This window comes from Trachurus japonicus, chromosome 11, assembly GCF_045865225.1.
Source record: "Trachurus japonicus isolate A0001 chromosome 11, Traja_1.0".
NCBI lineage: Eukaryota > Metazoa > Chordata > Actinopteri > Carangiformes > Carangidae > Trachurus > Trachurus japonicus.
In genome coordinates, this window is record NC_140917.1 from 4,578,952 (window position 1) to 4,600,021 (window position 21,070).

Below are 21,070 nucleotides of genomic sequence, written 5' to 3' on the forward strand. Positions count from 1 at the left end.
TAAATGCATGGATTTTTCCCCCCCCCCCCCCCAATGAAAATCTGTAAAGCGCATGGATCATCACAGCAGCTTTTAACAGTGGATATCACACAAATTGACATTTGTGTTAAAAGCCGGCGTTAATAGATCCATGCGTTTACCGCAACTATGACAACGCCTGAAAACCATGGAAACGTAAAGGTAAAATTCCACCAAACCGGCAAACCGGAAGCCAGTTTTGACCATAGATGACGTTCGGAAACTTGTGGATACCACGGCTACTATTCTAAAGCCTTATCCCAGCGTAGGCTATCACTCCGCCTCAGGCACGTATGACTGGTATGAATGGAAGTTGTTGTCATGTATCCATGACAACGGACTGTTGCAGTCCGTAGCAAAAGACAGTCAATGTTTTTACGATGTTAAAAAATGGACTAAAGTAGTTGAATTCACATGTTTAAGGTGAACTTTCACCTCCAGAGGGTTAACAACGGTAGAGGGGACTGAGCAGTGACTTTCACCTGAAAAAATGCAAAGGAAAAGACGAGATGCAGAGCTACTTGGAGCTAACGTCTGGAGAGGTGGGACTAGTTTTTTTCACAGTGAGGCTATTTTATTGGATAATATGTATTTCTGGTTGAATAAAACTACGTGAAATTGATTGCGTATTCCTCTTTCATATTGCCTTTATTGGTAAACGTTTTATAAAAGCAATATATATATTGCTTAAATATAACATAATATAACATAACATAACATAATATAATACAAGTCTGATGAATGTCTTTTTAACTCTTTGTTACAACATGCTAAAGAGTTAAGGTGGAAATACTACAGAGTTATGGTGGAAATCCTAAAGAGTTAAGGTGGAAATCCTGAAGAGTTATGATGGAAATCCTACAGAGTTAAGATGGAAATCCTACAGAGTTAAGGTGTAAATCCTGATGAGTTAAGGTGTAAATCCTGATGAGTTAAGGTGTAAATCCTGATGAGTTAAGGTGTAAATCCTACAGAGTTAAGGTGGAAATCCTACAGAGTTAAGATGGAAATACTACAGAGTTAAGATGGAAATACTACAGAGTTAAGGTGGAAATCCTGAAGAGTTATGGTGGAAATACTAGAGAGTTAAGGTGGAAATCCTACAAAGTTAAGGTGGAAATCCTAAAGAGTTATGGTGGAAATCCTAAAGAGTTAAGGTGGAAATCCTGAAGAGTTATGGTGGAAATACTTGAGAGTTAAGGTGGAAATCCTAAAGAGTTAAGGTGGAAATCCTAAAGAGTTAAGGTGGAAATCCTAAAGAGTTAAGGTGGAAATCCTACAGAGTTAAGGTGGAAATCCTGAAGAGTTAAGGTGGAAATCCTACAGAGTTAAGGTGGAAATACTAACTAACTGTTCTCATATATACTGTATACTGTATGTCTTGCCTGTTGTTTTTTATGAGACCAAAAACAAATTTCCACATCGTGGACAAATAAAACTAACTAACTAACTAAAATATGAACAAACTGGATGCTGCAGCTGAAGGACTCTGGTCCGTCTCTAAGCTCGGTGTGATGTCACTCAGCGTGACGACATCATCGGGCCTCACCAGGTCGTCGGCGGTCAGGTGGTTCAGTCTCTGGTGGATCAGCGCCGCCTGCTCCTCGCTCATCACGTGTTCTCCTCTCCGGTCGCCCAGAACCAGCTCCGACCACACGGCCCCCGCACTGCGCTTCTGCAGGGTCAACTCCAGGCTGACACACACACACACACACACACACACACACACATAGACAGAGACACACACACACACACACACACACACACACACACACACACACACAGAGACACACACAAATAGTAAATAATAATTCCATTTCCAGTTTCCTGTCACAGATTAAAACTGATTTATCGCCACGTTAACGTTTGTTTGTGTTGTTATTATTTTAATTATGAAACTCAAACTGATGACATAATAATAATAATTAATTATTGTTTCTTCACAGCTCATTTAATCACCGGCAGTAATTATCTGCACAGTGTCGTTCTTTACATTGGGCCCTGAACGCAGCACAGACGTGTGTGTCAGTGAAGAATGAAAACGAAGCTGAAAAACAGGAATACATTAGAATTTAATTAAAACTCACATGAAGGTTTGAATGTATTCATCCTGGAGGTGGAATGTAGACAAAAGGGACGGAGCGATGTGAGTGTGACCTTTAGTTATAAAACCTGCCTCCATAGGACGTGTGTTAAGGCGAGACACTACACGCAAAAACACGTACTGGTCAATTTTGGGCTATTTTTCTTCCTTAACATGTATTCTTTCAGAAAAGTCAAAAGAAATGGTAGAAAATCCACATTAAGGTTTTTTATTTTACTTCATTTTGTCTCTTTGTCTCCAAAAATTGTCATTTCCTTCGTATCCGCAACAAATCATAAAAGTACGGTTGACAATAACAATCTATGTAATTTTACAGTCCAAGTCTTTAAAGGCCCCATGGCATGAAAAATGTGATTTTGGTTATTTTTTCATGCTTGGGGAGGTCTCTGGGCCACGTATATACTGTCCCATGCATCAAACTGGTCATAAACGGAGAAACACACACCACCCATTTGTAGGAACTGTCTCTTTAAGACGAGCAGATAGCACTTCCTCCTTTCTGTGATGTCACACACAAGGTAACTCCGCCCACCGTGACCAGTTGTTATTTTTCAATTTCTATGAATGCAGCTTAGGTTTCAGTTACTTGCCTGTGATTGGCCCAACCACACGCCACTCTAAAACAGTCAGCCAATCAGAGGAGAGGTTCTCATTCTCTCTTCTGATTGGCCAAATGACCTGTGCCTGCTAGAGCTCCAGAAAGAGGCAACAGAAAGGGGCAATATAGACGATATTAAGCAGATCACAGGTACTCAAAACCAATGATACATCTTGTTAGGGATATCAGCAGGTAAATAAACCCAGAGAAAAGTGCACAGCATGGGGCCTTTAAAGGCCGTTTTCTCAGAAAGAGTTTTTCAGACTCAGACTCTGAGCTAGAAATCTCCACTTCAGCAGCACTTACAGACACCAAACCTTCCACTTTGATCCCTTTCTATATTCTGAAGGTTTTTACAGAGGGGATTGTTGATATATCATTCACAGCCTCATTTATACAACATTTTATTATTAAAAACAGGGCGAAATTGGATTTTTTTAGGGCTGGTGACAGTATTTTCTCATTTACAGAGTGATAAAAAGAGATATCCAGAATCCTCCTCTGTAAAAACCTCTGACTCTAATATGTGACAAAATAAAACAAGAATTTTGAAAGTGGCTTTATACATCGTTCAGATTTCGGTATGCAAATTAGTGCATATTTAATTAGATGTTGCCTCATTTACATGTTTAAACATAAAATTTGACGAAACTTGTAATACAAAAAATATTTGTCTTAATGTGAGTGATAAACTTGGGAAGTTTCATGGTGAAATGTTTACCCTATTCACCTGTAGTGTCTCCCCTTAATTATTATCATGAGTTGTTCTACACATGTAACATTAAACTGAATTGAAGTGTTGATATTTTCTGTGGATGAACCAGAAGGAACAGGAACTAGTTTGTGTGGCGGAGGGATACAAGACGACCATGAGCCGGAGGAGGAGGCTGTTGTGTTAGTGAGGTAGAGGAGCGTCACTGTTCGTCCTTCGTCCTTCTCTCTGATCTGGAGGTTTTTTATTTTTCTCATTTTTTCAGACACACACACAGAAAAACTGAGATAGAATAAGAAACTAAAAATAAATCAAGAGTTTTTCCTCACAAAGAAAAGAGACACACGCAGACAGGTGAACAGGTGAACAAGTGAACTCTGTCTCTCTCACTAACAACCAGGCTGTGAAACACGACGTGACCCTGAACGCAGCATCAGAGAACGACATGAAGAAGGTGTTAACGAGCAGGAAGCGACATCACTGAGTGACCACAGACCAGAGCGGCATTTTTATACAAATGAGAATGACTGATGCATCCTGGGTAATTTAGGGGCAGCGCCCGGCATCCCTCCATTGAAAAGTTCAGCCTAACTGGCTTGACAAACTAACTAACAAAAAGTTCAGCTATTAACAGGCTATTTACAGACAACACTTAGCCAAAACCTACCTGGTGATTCCACCAAATACGTGTAGATGTCTGGGTCAGACATTTCTGGCCACTGTGTGGAGTCATTGATCATTGTGGGAGGCTAAAGGAGCATACCGCTAGATTAATTAATTGTAATTTTTCAAGATGGCGTGAACGGTGGGTTTCAAAGAGGGTGTCAAAATAATATGAGACATAGTGCTACAAAAGAAACAAAAAATAAAACATTCAAATTGATTGTTAGTTAGTCTACGCTCCATCAAAACACAAAAAGCCGCTGAGTGCAATTTAAAAATGCCGGGTGCTGCCCCTAAATTACCCAGGATGCATCAGTCATTCTCATTTGCATAAAAATGCTGCTCTAGTCTATGACCGTCTCTTCCTCTATGACCCGTCGACGTCACAGGTCACATCCCCGCAGGTGTAAACAGCCCCGGGCAGTTAGGCCCCGCCCCCTCCGCCCCTCCCAGGCCCGTCTGCAGGACTTTGTCCCCGAGTGCGTGTTGTGTTCGAGGTCGTCTCCGTCCTGTGGGGATTCGCAGACTGAGGCTCCTTCAGCCTCTGGATGGTTACGAGTCGTTGTTGGCCTCCAGACAGGAAACATGTAAATCATTGCATTTACATAGAGAGAGGGGTAGGAAGAAAGAAAGAAAGAAAGAAAGAAAGAAAGAAAGAAAGAAAGAAAAAGACAGAGAAAGGGAGTAGAAGAAAGAAAGAAGAAAAAGAGAAGAAAAAGGAGACAGAGAGAGGGGGATGATAGAAAGTGGTAGATAGATAGAGATAGAAGGGGTTAGAAAGAAAGAAAGAAAGAAAGAAAGAAAGAAAGAAAGAAAGAAAGAAAGAAAGAAAGAAAGAAAGAAAGAAAGAAAGAAAGAAAGAAAGAAAGAAAGAAAGAAAGAAAGAAAAAAGAAAGAAAGAAAAGGACAGAGATAGAGGGGTAGAAATAAAGAAAGAGAGAAGTAAAAAGACATAGAAATGCGGTAGAAGAAAGAAGAAAAAGAGAGGAAAAAGAGACAGAGAGAGGGGTATGATAGATAGAAAGAGGTAGATAGAAAGAGATAGAGAGGGGTAGACAGAAAGAAAAAGAAAGAAGTAAAAAGACAGAGAAAGAGGGTAGGTAGAAAGAAAGAAAGAAAGAAAGAAAGAAAGAAAGAAAGAAAGAAAGAAAGAAAGAAAGAAAGAAAAGAGAGAAAAAAGAGACAGAGAGAGGGGGTGATAGAGAGAGGTAAATAAGAGAGATAGAGATCGAGTGGGGTAGAAAAAAGAAAGAAAGAAGTAAAAAGACAGAGAAATGGGATAGAAAGAAAGACAGAGAAAGAAAGAAAGAAAGAAAGAAAGAAAGAAAGAAAGAAAGAAAGAAAGAAAGAAAGAAAGAAAGAAAGAAAGAAAGAAAGGGGGTAGAAGAACAAAAGAAGAAAAAAGAGACAGAGGTAGATAAGACAGAGATAGAGTGGGGTAGAAAAAAGAAAGAAAGAAGTAAAAAGACAGAGAAAGGGGGTAGAAAGAAAGAAAGAAAGGGATAGATAGATAGATAGATAGATAGATAGATAGATAGATAGATAGATAGATAGATAGATAGATAGATAGATAGATAGATAGATAGATAGATAGATAGATAGATAGATAGATAGATAGATAGATAGATAGATAGATAGATAGATAGATAGATAGATAGATAGACTGAGCCAAGATGGCGGCCGTGTGGCTCTGCCGTGTCATTGCGCAGCAGCGTCAGGTGACTCATCTAGCCTCCTTATATGGATCTATGACGTCACACCGACCTCTTGTTGTCGTCCGTGAAGGTCCAGGCGCTGGCCTCGGGGTCCACAGCTGCAAACATCTGTCCCTGCAGCAGGGGGGGGAAGTCCCGCACCGCCACCGAGACGCTGTCCGCCGTCAGCCGGAACCTCACGTCGTCCTTGGTTACGCCCTCGGGCAGACGGACGCTCACTGTGATGTCATCAGGCGTCTGCTGCCAGAAGTAGACGGGGTCTGGAGCAGAGGGAGGTGAAGGTCAGAGGGAGGTGAAGGTCAGAGGGAGGTGAAGGTCAGAGGGAGGTGAAGGTCAGAGGGAGGAGGGAGGAGGGAGGAGGGAGGAGGGAGGAGGGAGGAGGGAGGTGAAGGTCAGAGGGAGGTGAAGGTCAGAGGGAGGTGGGAGGAGGGAGGAGGGAGGAGGGAGGAGGGAGGAGCAGCAGCTGGTCTGAGGTCAGAGGTCAGAGGTCACCAAGAGTGATGACATCACTTATGGCGTGTTTCCACTAGCACGTAGTACCTGCAACCAGGTACTTTTGGTATCACCTCAGCCCTGGTTCCAAGCGAGCCGAAGCGTGACGTCAGCCGACTGCCTTCCACTGATTGGCCAATGAGTGTCGTCACTGGAAGCGACGACCGACAACAGAAATGTTCCTGCTGAAGCCTGTTATTACGTGACTTTATTAAGTTTTAATATTTTTTCATGAGAGAAAGTAACTGTTTAGATCCCCAATGTGCGGTTAGTTTATCCAAAAGACGACTGTTTAGAAGTTTGCCCCGATGTTTTTCGGAGAAGTGAAGCTCCAGGTCCGAGCAGCGACCGGTTCATCACAGAGGCAGCAGCCCGGCTCCTGACGTGCTCCGCCGGCCAGCCTACCACCGTCACCCCGAGGAGAACAGACCGCTAATTAACTTACCCGATGGCTTTTAGAGGTTTACCACCGGCTGGTTAAACTCTTTTTAGGGGATAAATGTTGGTCTCATTGATGAAATCTAACAATTGTGGCTGTAGCAGCAGTTTGTTTGTGGTTAGACAGAAGAGCAGCACTGCCTTGGGGTCTGTACGCACAGAAAACACCACATTTACATCAATAAATAAATGTTTTACAATGAACCAGGCCGATCTCAGAGCTGGCAAGACTCCGGTAAGGCATATTGAACGGTTAAATGCCATTAACGGGACGAGAGCAGTCAAAACGGCGGTTTAAAGCTAGCTACAGCGAGGGTAGGTTCACTTCCTGTTTACAAAGTAAAAGCACCAATTCTATCGTAATGGCTTTCCTTATGATAAAAGGCATAGCTTTAGTAACCCACGACTTCGTCAGAATAAAATTGTAAACAGCTGGTATTTAGTCAGATTTTCAACACGTTGGGGATCTAAACGACTACTTTCTCGCCTGAAAATGTTTCAAATGTTGTTAAAGTTATATATTTACAGAGTTTAGAGCGTTGCTCGGCGCCGTGTAAATGACGTCACGGCAGCACTAGTGATACTCAGTGCCGTGCCGTGCTAGTGGAAATGCGTCATTATTGGAACATTAGAACTGATAACTAATAATCAATATCTAGTTATCAATTAGCTCCTTTCCTTTCTGACTCTGAAGCTTTTCTCCAGATGTTCCTCTTGTCTCCTCCTCCTCCTGTCTCCTCCTCCTGTCACCCACCTGTCTTCTCCACCTCCATCGGCTGCGCCTCCTGCTGCTCCACCTTCTGTCCGTCCACGTGCGTGAAGACGAACGGTTTCTCCGACGCCACCACGAGGCCGCGGCCCCGAGGCTCCAGGGCGGCGTAGTGAGGCACCGACTTCCCCCGGAGGAGCCTCCTCTTCCTCACCTCGTACTTCCTCTCCTCACCTTTAATGGAAACAGGCAATGACAATGACAAATTTAGAAACCTACAATGACAAAAACACACAAACAAAACAGAACAAAACAAAACATGACGACAAACAAAGCAAGACAGAAAAGTGCTAAAAAAAAAAGAAGAAGAAAAAAAACCTCAATATTTAATCAAACTTATACGACGGAGTACTAGGGCCACAAAAACAAAACACAGACTTCGAGAATAAAGTGATATATTTACGAGAATAAATTCATAACATTACGAGAATAAAGTCATACATTTATGAGAATAAAGTCGTAAATTTACGAGAATAAAGTTGTACATTTCCTACGAGAAAAAAGTCATAACATTACGAGAATAAAGTCGTACATTTATGAGCATAAAGTCGTACATTTCATACGAGAAAAAAGTCATAACATTACGAGAATAAAGTCGTACATTTACGACAAAAAGTCGTACATTTACAAGATCAAAGTCGTACATTTCCTACGAGAAAAAAGTCATAACATTACGAAAATAAAGTCGTACATTTACGAGAATAAAGTCGTACATTTCCTACGAGAAAAAAGTCATAACATTACGAGAATAAAGTCGTAAATTTACGACTTTATTCTCGAAGTTTGTGATTTTTTTATTTGTCAATGTGGCCCTAATACTCCGTCGTATCTATTCTTTGCTTTTCTACCTTGTCTTGATTTGTTGCAATTATTTTTTCTCATCTTTTAATCTTTTTATTCATTTATTTTCCTGTTGTTTATCTTGGACAATGTTCACATACTGAGGATCCTTTAATAATCACCTGTCTGATGAATGTACAGTCGTTACAGTGACATCTGTCGAACACAGATACATTTATTTTACTGAATCATATTTTTTAATTAATTCGTTTCTATAATTATAATTTCTATATTTTAAATGATTTAATCAGGTTTTTCATGCAATGATCCATCTATCTGATCCTATAAAACCAGACACCAGTTCAACACTTTGGTAAGAAACACCTGATAAAAACATATTCATTATTATATCATTTATATTAACATGAGATATTTGTCATTTCTGTGTCTTTTTTTTCTCTCATTTTCACTGAGAAACATTTTTTAAGTGATTTTTGTTTCATTTTTGTTGTTTCTTCACATCAGGAGAAAATCTGATCTGTTGCCACGGCGTCTCCGTAGCAACGCAACACAGAAGGAGCAAATACAGTAAACAACAATGAGGCTCATTTTACCTTCAGACTGCAGCTTCTGTCACGCTGAGCTCACACACACTGAGATTTTAATCATGTGCAGCTTCAGTTTATTATTATTATTGATTATTATTATTATTATTATTATTATTATTATTAGGGATGTCATGATTAGGCTACTTGTTTTCACAATTAACCATAGTATTAAACGCCACCGTTAATTAATCACTTTCCAAACAAGATTATGGTATTACTGGTCCATTTACCTAACATAATATTAAATTGTTAGGAATTTAAACGTTAGCATGTCATGTGATTAAAATAAACTTGAAACGATTAAAATAAACTTAAACATTTGGTATAGATGAGAATTAATGACTTTTCCCCAGGGAAGATTAATAATTGGTCTTATATTAATAGACACTTCAATTATTTTGTGTAAATAATTGGTAATGATATTATATTTTGACAATATTTGAGTTTACACAATGCATAATAATCGTGATAATCGTAATACCGCCATTATTTCTCTGACAATAATCGTACCAGGAAACACGTCACGATGCTGTGGATCCTGTTGTGTTTTAATGAAGCTCCACTCCGTCACAGTGAGAGCGTCCCCAAAAAGTAACTGAGTTAGTAACTGAGTTACATTATAAAAGGAACTAATTACCAGGAAAAGTAACTACTGCATTACTATTTTATAAAATGCTGAAATACGTAAAATTACTTGGACTCGCCCAACAACCCCCCACACTACTACACTGGCTGCATGAGATACACCTCTTGTTTTTACATTTTACATCTGTTCACAATTTTTATATGTAAATCATTGCATTTACACAGAGGGGTAGAAAGAAAGAAAGAAAGAAAGAAAGAAAGAAAGAAAGAAGTAAAAAGACAGAGAAAGCGGGTAGAAGAAAGAAAGAAAGAAGAAAAAGAGAGAAAAAAGAGACAGAGAGGGGGATGATAGAAAGATGTAGATATATAGAGATAGAGGGGGGTAGAGATAGAAAGAAAGAAAAGTACAGAGAGAGAGGGGTAGAAATAAAGAAAGAGAGAAGTAAAAAGACAGAGAAATGGGGTAGAAGAAAGAAGAAAAGGAGAGAAAACAGAGACAGAGAGGGGGGTATGATAGATAGAAAGAGATAGAGAGGGGTAGACAGAAAGAAAATACCGCCATCATTTCTCTGACAATAATCGTACCAGGAAAAACGTCATGATGCTGTTGTGTTTTAATGAAGCTCCACTCCGTCACAGTGAGAGTGTCGACACTGTTGAACTGCTGCACCAACACTGTGTGTGTGTGTGTGTGTGTGTGTGTGACTCAGATGTGTGAGTTTGATGCAGAATGAAACTGCAGCGTCTTTAACCCCCCCCCCCCCTCTCTAATCTGATCTGAGAGACAATAATTACATTTCATTAGCGGCAGATTATGACTAACGTCCCGTCAGAGGTTCATTATTATGCAGCAGTTGTGAGTGAGTGAGACAAACAACAGAATCTGGACCAAACTCTGACTCACACTCGTTATGTGCGACACGCTCAGTGAACAACAACAACAACAACACAGTACCCATGTTTGTATGTTACACGAATAATCGGTGTAAAATAGGAATAAATGTAGATCTGAATAAAACTGCGTCGATTGGGAAAACTTTGACCTTCTTCTCTCTCCTCAACTCAGCTAAACAAAAAACGCCCATGTGGTCTAAAGGTGCAACATCACATATTATAAATGAAGTAAACTTTTCTTTTAACTGTATTTTTAATACTATCTAATATTTTTTAATCGTGAAATATAACGCAGGAATTAATAATATTGAGCAAAAGATACAACACAAACTGCTGTGGCTGCAGCTTCATTACAGGGAAAACCAGAAACAACAGTTGCAGCAGCACACGATACAGATCCATGTTGATCAGAGGATTACGGAAGGAAAAGCTGCTTCTTCACCTCTACTGTTTTAATCTGACTGAACTCCTTGATGCATGAACACACAGGTTTTAATCAGATCACTTTATTTCACATCAAGTTGGAATTTCCCATCAGAAAGATTATTATGGGGTTAGATTTGTCTCATTAATACCTATACAATAAACGCACAGAGGGCGATCTACAAACATTCCTTGATTTGCACACGTGTTTTCCTATGCACAAATTCAAATTTCTAATTTGTATTTTGGTTTTTTTACAAATAGATGTGTACTTGTAAATATATAATTTTCCATTTGTAAAAAAAAAAACAAAAAGCCATCTGTAAAACTGAAAATTCTGTGTGAAGTGTGATTCAGCGTTTGTGGATCACGGAGGAGGACGGGCTTTGTGTGAGTCACGAGCCATTTGTCTGTGGATCTTGTGTGAATTTCGACAAGAACGTCTCAAAACTACGTCATTGAGGAAAGAGATGAATGTGTGTGACTGTGAACAGAATTTTCAGTCATTACATTACGAGAATAAAGTCGTAAATTTGCGAGAATAAAGTCGTACATTTACGAGAATAAAGTCGTACATTTCCTACGAGAAAAAAGTCATAACGTTGCGAGAATAAAGTCGTACATTTACGAGAATAAAGTCGTACATTTCCTACGAGAAAAAAGTCATAACGTTAGGAGAATAAAGTAGTAAATTTACGAGAATGAAGTTATAAATTTACAAGAATAAAGTCGGAAATTTACGAGAATAAAGTAGTAAATTTACGAGAATGAAGTTATAAATTTACGAGAATAAAGTCGTACATTTCCTACGAGAAAAAAGTCATAACATTACGAGAATAAAGTCGTAAATTCACGAGCATAAAGTCGTAAATTTACAAGAATAAAGTTGTAAATTTACGAGAATAAAGTCATACATTTCCTACGAGAAAAAAGTCATAACATTACAGTCATAACATTACGAGAATAAAGTTGTACATTTCCTACGAGAAAAAAGTCGTACATTTCCTACGAGAAAAAAGTCATAATTTTGCGAGAATGAAGTAGTAAATTTACGAGAATGAAGTTAGAAATTTACAAGAATAAAGTCGTAAATTTACGAGAATAAAGTAGTAAATTTACGAGAATGAAGTTATAAATTTACGAGAATAAAGTCGTACATTTCCTACGAGAAAAAAGTCATAACATTACGAGAATAAAGTCGTAAATTCACGAGCATAAAGTCGTAAATTTACAAGAATAAAGTTGTAAATTTACGAGAATAAAGTCATACATTTCCTACGAGAAAAAAGTCATAACATTACAGTCATAACATTACGAGAATAAAGTTGTACATTTCCTACGAGAAAAAAGTCGTACATTTCCTACGAGAAAAAAGTCATAATATTACGAGAATGAAGTAGTAAATTTACGAGAATGAAGTTAGAAATTTACAAGAATAAAGTCGTAAATTTACGAGAATAAAGTAGTAAATTTACGAGAATGAAGTTATAAATTTACGAGAATAAAGTCGTACATTTCCTACGAGAAAAAAGTCATAACATTACGAGAATAAAGTCGTAAATTCACGAGCATAAAGTCGTAAATTTACAAGAATAAAGTCGTAAATTTACGAGAATAAAGTCATACATTTCCTACGAGAAAAAAGTCATAACATTACGAGAATAAAGTCGTACATTTACAACTTTATTCTCGAAGTTTGTGCTATTTTTATTTGTCAACGTGGCCCTCTAATACTCCGTCATATATAGCTTATAACCAGATAGTAGAAAAGAAGCCCCTGTAAACGTGGGCAGTGAGGGTCAGTGAACGCACCGTGTGCTGCGGCGTTGCCCACGGTGATCCACTCCAGGGCCACGGAGAAGCCGGAGCCCTTCGCCTCCTCCTCCTCCTCCTCCTGCGGGTCCTTCTGGACGCGCAGCAGCAGCACGTCCAGGCTGTGGACGCCGTCCTGCACGTGAGAGACGCTGTGGACGACGGTGAACGGCTCCGCGGTGCGTTCACTGAACAGAGGCTGCAGGAGGAGAAAACAACGACAACAAGCTGCTGTTGGACCGTCGTGGTGCGTTCACTGACCTGTGATGATGATGATGACCTGTTTGATCTGGGATCAGTAACTAGGATCAGTATTTACAGGATTTGTTGCTCTGAGCTGAAGACAAAGCTGCTCCAGGATCAGTTTATTAAAAACAAAGAGACGCAAACGCATCAAATATCAGATCACTGAGTCACCACCTCCTCTTCTTCTTCGTCATCATCTTCCTCCTCTTCCTTCTCCTCCTCTTCCTCTTCTTCCTCTCCCTCATCCTCCCCCACCTTCTCTTCTCCTCCTCCGCCTCCTAATCTTCCTCCTCTTCGTCATCATCTTCCTCCTCTTCCTCCTTCTCCTCCTCCTTACTACTCTCCCCCCCTTCTGTTCTTCCTCCTCATCATCTTCCTCCCTCCTCCTTCTTTTCTTCCTCCTCCTCCTCTTCTTCATTTTCTTCCTCCCCCTCCTCCTCCTCCTCCCGTTCTTCCTCCCTACTTCTCCTCCTCCTTTTCCTCCTCATCATCCCCCTCCTCCTCTTCATTTTCTTCATCTCCCCCCCCCCTTTCCTCTCTTCCTTCCCCTTCCTCCTCCTATTCTTTTCCTCCTCCTCCTCCTTCTCCTGCAGTTCCTCCTCCTCCTCTTCTTCCTCCTCCTGTTTCTACTCCTTTTCCTCCTCATCATCTTCCTCTCCTCCCTCCTCCTCATCATCATCTTCCTTCCTCCTCCTTTTCATCCTCCTCTCCTCCTCTTCCCCCTCCTCTTCATTTTCTTCATCCTCCTCCCCCTTCTTCCTTCCTCTTCCTCCTCCTCTTCTCCCCCCCCCCCCTTCCCTCTCTTTCTCCCCCTCCTCTTCATTTTCTTCATCCTCCTCCTCCTCCTCCTCACTGACTCCCAGGTCGTGTCACCAGTTTCTTCACCTGTCGTGACGTCACAGGTGTGAACAGGGAGACGATCATGTGACTCAGGTCAAACCGTCCAATCATAAACAAGCAGAGAGAAAAGTTTCCTCTTCGTCCTCATCATCATCATCATCATCATCACTGAGTCTCTGTTTAATTATAATTAACTACAGAGACGAGACGACGACGTGTTGTAGTTCTGACTCGTCACCACTAGAGGTCGATGTGACACGACCTTTGACCTCCACAGTGATCAGTATAGAAGAGGAGAAGGAGAAGAAGGAAGAGGAAGAGGAGGAGGAGTAGAAGAAGGAGAAGAAGGAAGAGGGAGAGGAGGAAGAGAAGAAGGAGAAGAAGCCAAGATGGCCGCCACTTATTGTTGAAAGCCTGCTGGAAGACACTTTCAAAATAAAAGCTGGACCACTGTGTGTGCAGTTGTCGTGTGTGTGTGTGTGTGTGTGTGTGTGTGTGACCCACCTCCCACCTGCAGAGCGCTCCGTCTCCTCTCTTCCCCGTGCGGAGGAGGAGGAGCCTCCCGGCGCCGTCCGACAGCGCCGCCCAGGTGGACGAGGTCAGACTGAGGGAGGGGCAGCACAGACGCTCCGCCTCCTCCTCCTGCTGCTCCTCCTCGCCGGGAAGACGGAAAACCTCTCTGGGCTTCCCCAGCGCCGTGTCCTACACACACACACACACACACACACACACACACACACACACAGAGAGACAGGTTAGGAACAGGAGTTTCATCTGAATGTTTCCGTTTCTGAAACCTGAAACCAAGATGGCCGCCACTCTGACATTAAAAACTAGAAAATTTCCTCTGGGAAATTTTGATAGGACCACGGGGGGGCTACTAAGGTCAAGACAGAGCTGATCAGACACATGATCATCTTTCTATAAGCACTGATATGGAGGAGCTGTAACCACAGTCAGTCACCTGTGTCTGTGTGTGTGTATCTCTTTAATCACATGAAGTTACCTGTGTGTGTATGTGTGTGTGGGAGAGGAGTGCGTGCATACGCGCGCATGTGTATGTTACCTGTGTGTTTTGGTGTGTGTGTGTGTAACTGTGATCACATGAAGCTACCTGTATGTGTTGGTGTGTGTTTATAAACATGTTAACGAGCTCCAGGTGGATTGTTTATGAACCTTAACGAGCTCTGGCCTGAGGCTCAGAGGTTACCACGGCAACTTGAGGCGGTTGCCAATGACGATAGAGGCCCCCCAAGCTGAGGCAGACAGAAACGTGGAGAAAAAGAGCGATTTTCTGCCTCTGCACTGGTCTCACATTTGGGCTTATTCTGACAAAACGGTAACTCCTATCAGAAAAAAACACAGACCGTCATCGCTGTAAGGACTTCCTGAACGATTTGGTGTGATTTTGGTGTTTCTACAGTAAATATTTTGGAGACACTTGCAAGTTTAAAACAGGGGTCCATTCTGCTTCTCTCAGAAAATATTTGTATTGGAGTCAATGAGGAGCAGAGACAGACGTGGCCGCACTTAGAGGCTGCCAATTCAAATTCTGTAAGTCTCTCAGATATTTTGAGCACATGGTGAGAGACAGAACAAGTTTGTCTACAAATCTGGAAAAAATGAGTGTAAATTGTGTCCAGGAGGAGCGTGGAAAGAGAAAAGTTTCAGAAGATTTCAGACAACTTCTCCCACTCTAAGCGATGATGTCACGCGCTCTGATACGGACATTCCATGCAATACACACCCATTATAATCTCAAAAAGTGCGCTTGCCCCGTGACATTAACAACTAAACTACAGTGAAACATGTCATCGACCAATCAAACAACATTTACAGACTCAGTTTAACACCACAGAAGAAAAAGTAGAAGAAGGAGAAGGAAGAGGAAGGAGAAGGAGGAGAAGGAGGAGAAGAAGGAGGAGGTCTGAGGAGCTTCACTTCCTTCGCGCTCTTATTGTTGAAAGCAGTGTGTTTGTGTGTGTGTGTGTGTCCATGTGACTGTGAGTCAGCTGACAGCAGCCTAACAACCTGCTGTTGCCACGGCAACGCTGACTCTGTGTATTATCATTATTATATCACTACCTAACGTCGCTGCTGCTGCTCTGAGATCAGTTTCTCCTCCGTGTCCGTTCTGTCCGCTGTTAGTTAATAAAGTGGCAGTCGCCTCCTCTGCAGCTCCGCGCCCCCCAGACCCCTCCACCCCCCCTTCACCCCCTTCACCCCCCCAGACCCCCCCCCCCCCAACACAAAAGGCCGCGCGGCGCCGTAATTAGCGTGTGATGTGATGATTGTAATTAGGATGCGAGCGGCCGCCACATCTCCATAAAGAGTCTGTTAATGATGCAGGTGAAGAGAAGAAGAACCTGACGGCGTGATGACACCAACGCCACCATCATCTTCATCATCATCTTCATCTTCATCCTCACACATTAAAACTCTGATGTGGCTCCAATTATCTGTCATCACCACGGCCACGAGCTGAGACATGAAAGACGCTTCAGATGAAACAAGGTCACAGAGACGATTTTATTTTTTATTTTATTTTTTTTACTTCTTGGTCCTGGATCAGAGTTTATACATTATATTTAATCTGGAACAGTTTCTTCTATGTATTATAATATTAGTATTTGCAAAAAACATAACACAATTTAAAAATAGATTAAAACATAGTATGATAGAAAGCTATAAACAGGATTGATTAATTGGGTGTTGATTGCAACTGTAATGCTGTTAAATTATTTATTTCTTCATTTTTTTGGGCTACACTTGTTAATTATTGGATACTTATTTCTTTCTATGACTCTGATTGTAACTGTAATACTGGTTAATTATTTATTTATTTTATTTTTTTGGCTACATTTGTTAATTGTTGGATACTTGTTTCTTTCTATGACTCTGACGAACCATGAAGAGCTCTAATGGATTTAATGGAATACTGAATTAAAGGGTAGGACAGTAGGCATCTATAAGCTAGATAGCTTCAGCCTGCACCTTTTTTAATCTATATATGAACTAGTTGAACGAATGATGGTTTTATGGAAGGTTGACCGACTGTGGTTGATGCTCAACTGTAAACAATTTTGTGTTAAAGATCGAATAAACTACTACTACTATTATTACTATTATTTTATCTCATCTAGGGCTGCAACTAACAATTATTTTCATCATCGATTAATCTGTCCAACGATTAATCGATTAGTTGTTTGGTCAATAAAATGTTAAAAAATGTTTAAAAACATCAATCAGTGTTTCTCAAACCACCAAAGACATCGTCCTCAAATGTCTTGTTTTGTCCACAAACCAAAGAGAGACTCCGTTTATTGTCATAAAGGAACAAAGAAACCAGAAATATTCACATTGAAGAAGCTGCAATCAGAGAATTTGGACTTTTTTTCTTTTAAAAACTACTCAAACTGATCAGAATAGTTGATGATTAATTTAATAATCAATTATTGTTTGATTAATCGATTAATTGTTGTGGCTCTAATATCATAACATATTAATGAACATATAGTCTGTATATCTTTCTTTGTTTTGTTTTTTTTGCTCTACCATGTCTTTATATTATATTATATTTTTTATATTATATTTATGTGTGCTACTGCATACTTGGATTTTCTTTGGGATTAATAAAGAATCTCTAAGTCCAAGTCTCTGATCAAGAAAAAAAAAATCAATAATCAAAGTTAAGTTTGTTGAATTTAATTTTCTTATAGCTTATTTGTGTTTTTGAAGCAGTTTGATGACGAAAGGAGGATTTAACACACTAACATCACTACTTATTATGAATTCAACTGTTTTTCTCTTCATCAATTAATCTGAAATTAACAATTAATCAGTTCATTTACTAAGTGCCTGGTGGAATTTTCCGTATGACAAAGCTCATTGATCAATTTATGGATTAATTGACTTTATGATAGAGCTGTTCTATAGATGAGAATCGGTTTGTGTTTATCGCCGCCTGCTGGTGAATCACAGACATTAACAGCTTCAATAATAAACACTTTTAATCATAACAATAAGGTGAAAACCTCCAGAAACATTCACTCTCATGCAATGATGCATTCAAAGACCTGTGAGTCACTTAATTGTTTAAGCTCCAATCCTCAATTATTTAATTTTAAGTTAAGTTAGAATTCCTTCTTCTTTAAAATTTACTAAACTCAACTTCTCAGGTCATCGAGTGATTAAGTAACTTTAAAGACTCTTTTTTTTTTTTAAATATGTGAAAATGTGGAGCAAAAGAAATCAAACTTCTGTCTCCATGTTTGTTTCTGTTGATTTCTTGTCGTATTATTTTATGTGGCAAATAAATTCTGTGTTTCCTTCTTCTCCTGAACAATCTATCTATTTTTATTATTTTATAATTTGACTGTCTTTGTCTTCTAACTGTGAAACATCCCACTGTCACTTCTGAATCCCAGAGTGAGTGACATCATCAGAGTCCTGACCAATAGAAACACAGGACGATGGAGAACTGAGGATGAATGAAAGAGGAACTGACCAGAGTGACGGTGAGACTCAGGACTCGTCCTTTACTGTCCACAAACAGGACGCTGTCCTCATACCAGGGGTCCAGGTGCAGGTGGTTGTACATGCCGAACGCCTGCATGTGCTGCAGGGTGTAGAGGGAGTCCTTCAGCTGCACCTCCTCCACCGCTGGGGGGGGAGGAGGAGGATGAGGAGGAGGAGGAAGAAGGAGAGGAGAAGGTGTTATGACCGTGTGTTTGGATCAGAGTGAATAAGAAACACAGATTTTAAAGGGACATTGTGTAACTTCTCCTGTTATCTACTCACGAAAATCAATTACGTCGTTCAAAAATATGTTTTTCATCAGTATTAATCTGAATTTTCCATGGGAATTAACGGGCATATACTCAACATTCATGTTTTTGTTGTTCAGTAAAAGAATTGATTGTTCATACAAGAATTAAAACTTGATACTCACAAATAAATCTGTTGAAATGTCGTGTTTTTTTATTTGTATTATTTTGCATGGATGTCTGCTTATGACAAAACAAAATATTTGCATTTATGTTTGGATATGATACAGTTTGTTTAAATTACCCCCAATTTCCAGTTAATTCCCATAAATTCCCTATAATTCCCATAAATTCCCATAATTCCCATGGAAAGTTTCCAGTTTGGAATGAATGAGCTGTCGGCTCAGGTCGAGGTGGCGTCTGTGAAAAGTCACCGCGGTAACGCAGTGAGGAGGAATGGAGCGTTACACTGATGCTGCATTCACCTGCAGTCGGGCAGACGGCCGTCGCTAACAAACCAGATGTCATTTTAGTCACAGAAGTCCAGAGAAAGACGGTAAAACAATACGACATCGCCATGGCAACATATTGTCACGTGTATTGTTTTGCCTCGTGCTGACGGACCACTTGTTTACATAGAGGCTTGTTTATGCCGTTACGTGCAGCGGCTGTCGTCCGTCTGCCGTCTGCCCAATTTCACGTGAATGCAGCATGAAAAATACCATTGAGTTGCTTGTGATATACAACCACAACGCTAGATGGGAGGAATTCCTACACAATGTACCTTTAAGTTTTCATCAGTGACATCATGTTTCCTCTCTCTTTACTTCCTGTTTCTTTTTCTTTTCTTTTTTTTAAAATCTGTGACGCTTCGTTTCCTCCTCAGAGACGTTGGACCCTGAACGCATCATCTACAGTCAGTCGCTCCTGTCAGCTGAGTCTGAGACAGACTATATTTATATATATGTATAATATACAGTACAGGCTATATATATATATATACATAACCTAACGATCTAAACCTGACGATGTGGTGTTCGTTGGTCCTGGACCGAACAGTCACGTCTTGAGAAAATGACTTGTTGTCCAGGGTGTCTCCATGGCAACGCAACACTGATGATGATGATGCTGCTGACATGTGTTCATCCTTCATAACAGTAAAACTGCAGCTCCAGTGAACTGGACATTAAGTTGTTATTCATTATGTTTATATATCCTTAGATCACAGTAATTACAGTTATTATGATAATCAGCAGTAAATTAAAAATGGCTGCCACCGTTAGGCTATATTTATCAGAATAATGAACCATTTCACTTTCAGAAATGTGATAAAAGCTTCTTATAATTAACTTATTGTAATTGAAGCTGGAACCAGGAAATATTTGTTATTGTGGAGTTTTAATCAACTATAGGAAATAATCATTTGATTGTCAAACTCAGGTCTGATTAGTTTTCTCTGCTCACTGACAGATTATTGACAGTGATGGCAAGTAACTAAGTACTACTTTGCGACTGTACTTAAAGCAGAAGTAAGCGATCCGATCGTTTTGGCTAATGCTGCGTTCCAGGCAGGCTTTTGAAACCGTAAATTACAGCTTCAAGTCACGACTTACGACTTTGTAGCGTTCCAGGCAACCCACTCGTGTTTTTCCGACCTGTTTTACCTGTGAAAGTCACTATAACGGCCACTCGTAACTTCTGACCCGTGAACTCGTACCAGATCGAACTGGTACGACTTCACAGGTCGGAAAAACACGAGTTACGAGTTGCCCTGAACGCACCATAACGTCTTGTCAGCCGATGGAGTTAGCAGCCCCCGTCCTCGTCATGGATCTATTGGTCCTCGTCCCTACGTCGCCACATTCACGCGCATCCCTTGGCTGCACACACAGAGAGGACCGCCCCTTTATGCCGTTCTCTCTCCTCATTGGATAAAGGTTGTAGGATACAAGGAAAGTTTTCTCCTCGGCTCAGAGCAGAGCAGAGGGACTGACAGACCCGTGTTTCAGACCAAACACTCTATGTAAGTGATTGCTGTCGGAAGATATAACTATTTAAGACTTATATTAACACAAAAATATCGCTTACTTCTGCTTTAACTATTGATCAGTGTTGACTCTCTTTATAATAACATTAAACCTCAGGCTCAGTTTGACTCCGCTGGTCGTGTTTTAATCTAAATCCGGATCAGACTCAGGTCCAGAGACACCACCACTACTCCTACTGATGATGATGATGATGGTGATGGTGCTGATGCTGGTGCTGATGCTAAGCTAGTGGCTGCTGCTGTGGCTCCTACCGGCGTCCAGCGGCACCGTGTAGGCCGGCAGCGGCTCCAGGGAGAGGCGGTAGCTCTCGAAGTTCGGGTCCAGCAGGTCCCGGTTCACCCGCAGCGAGGAGTTGGACGCCGCCATGAGTCGGTACCGGGAGGTCGGTGGAGAAGGAGAAGAAGTAGAAGGAGGCTAAACACACTGAACACACAACACACACACAGTCAGACACACGTTTCCTGTTTGCTTCCACACGGCGCCATTTTAGGAGCGGACACGACGCGCCCGGTGGCTGATGGGAAGTGGAGTCAAAGAACCGTCTTTGGTGGAGTTCAGG

General features: G+C 40.7%; 1 protein-coding gene across 1 annotated transcript in view; it reads right to left on the minus strand.

The window, feature by feature from the left end:
• The window catches only part of nudcd1 (NudC domain containing 1), a 31,991-nt gene extending 11,012 nt beyond the window's left edge, over positions 1-20,979 (minus strand). The window contains exons 1-7 of the mRNA XM_085790734.1: positions 20,763-20,979; positions 18,205-18,359; positions 14,202-14,399; positions 12,612-12,810; positions 7,495-7,683; positions 5,860-6,070; positions 1,568-1,712 (exon numbers count right to left, since the gene is read on the minus strand). Of these exons, the coding sequence (XP_085646860.1) occupies positions 1,568-1,712; positions 5,860-6,070; positions 7,495-7,683; positions 12,612-12,810; positions 14,202-14,399; positions 18,205-18,359; positions 20,763-20,877 (1,212 nt within the window). The 5' untranslated portion in view covers positions 20,878-20,979. The remainder of the gene's footprint in view (positions 1-1,567; positions 1,713-5,859; positions 6,071-7,494; positions 7,684-12,611; positions 12,811-14,201; positions 14,400-18,204; positions 18,360-20,762) is intronic.
• Positions 20,980-21,070: the final 91 nt, after the last annotated feature.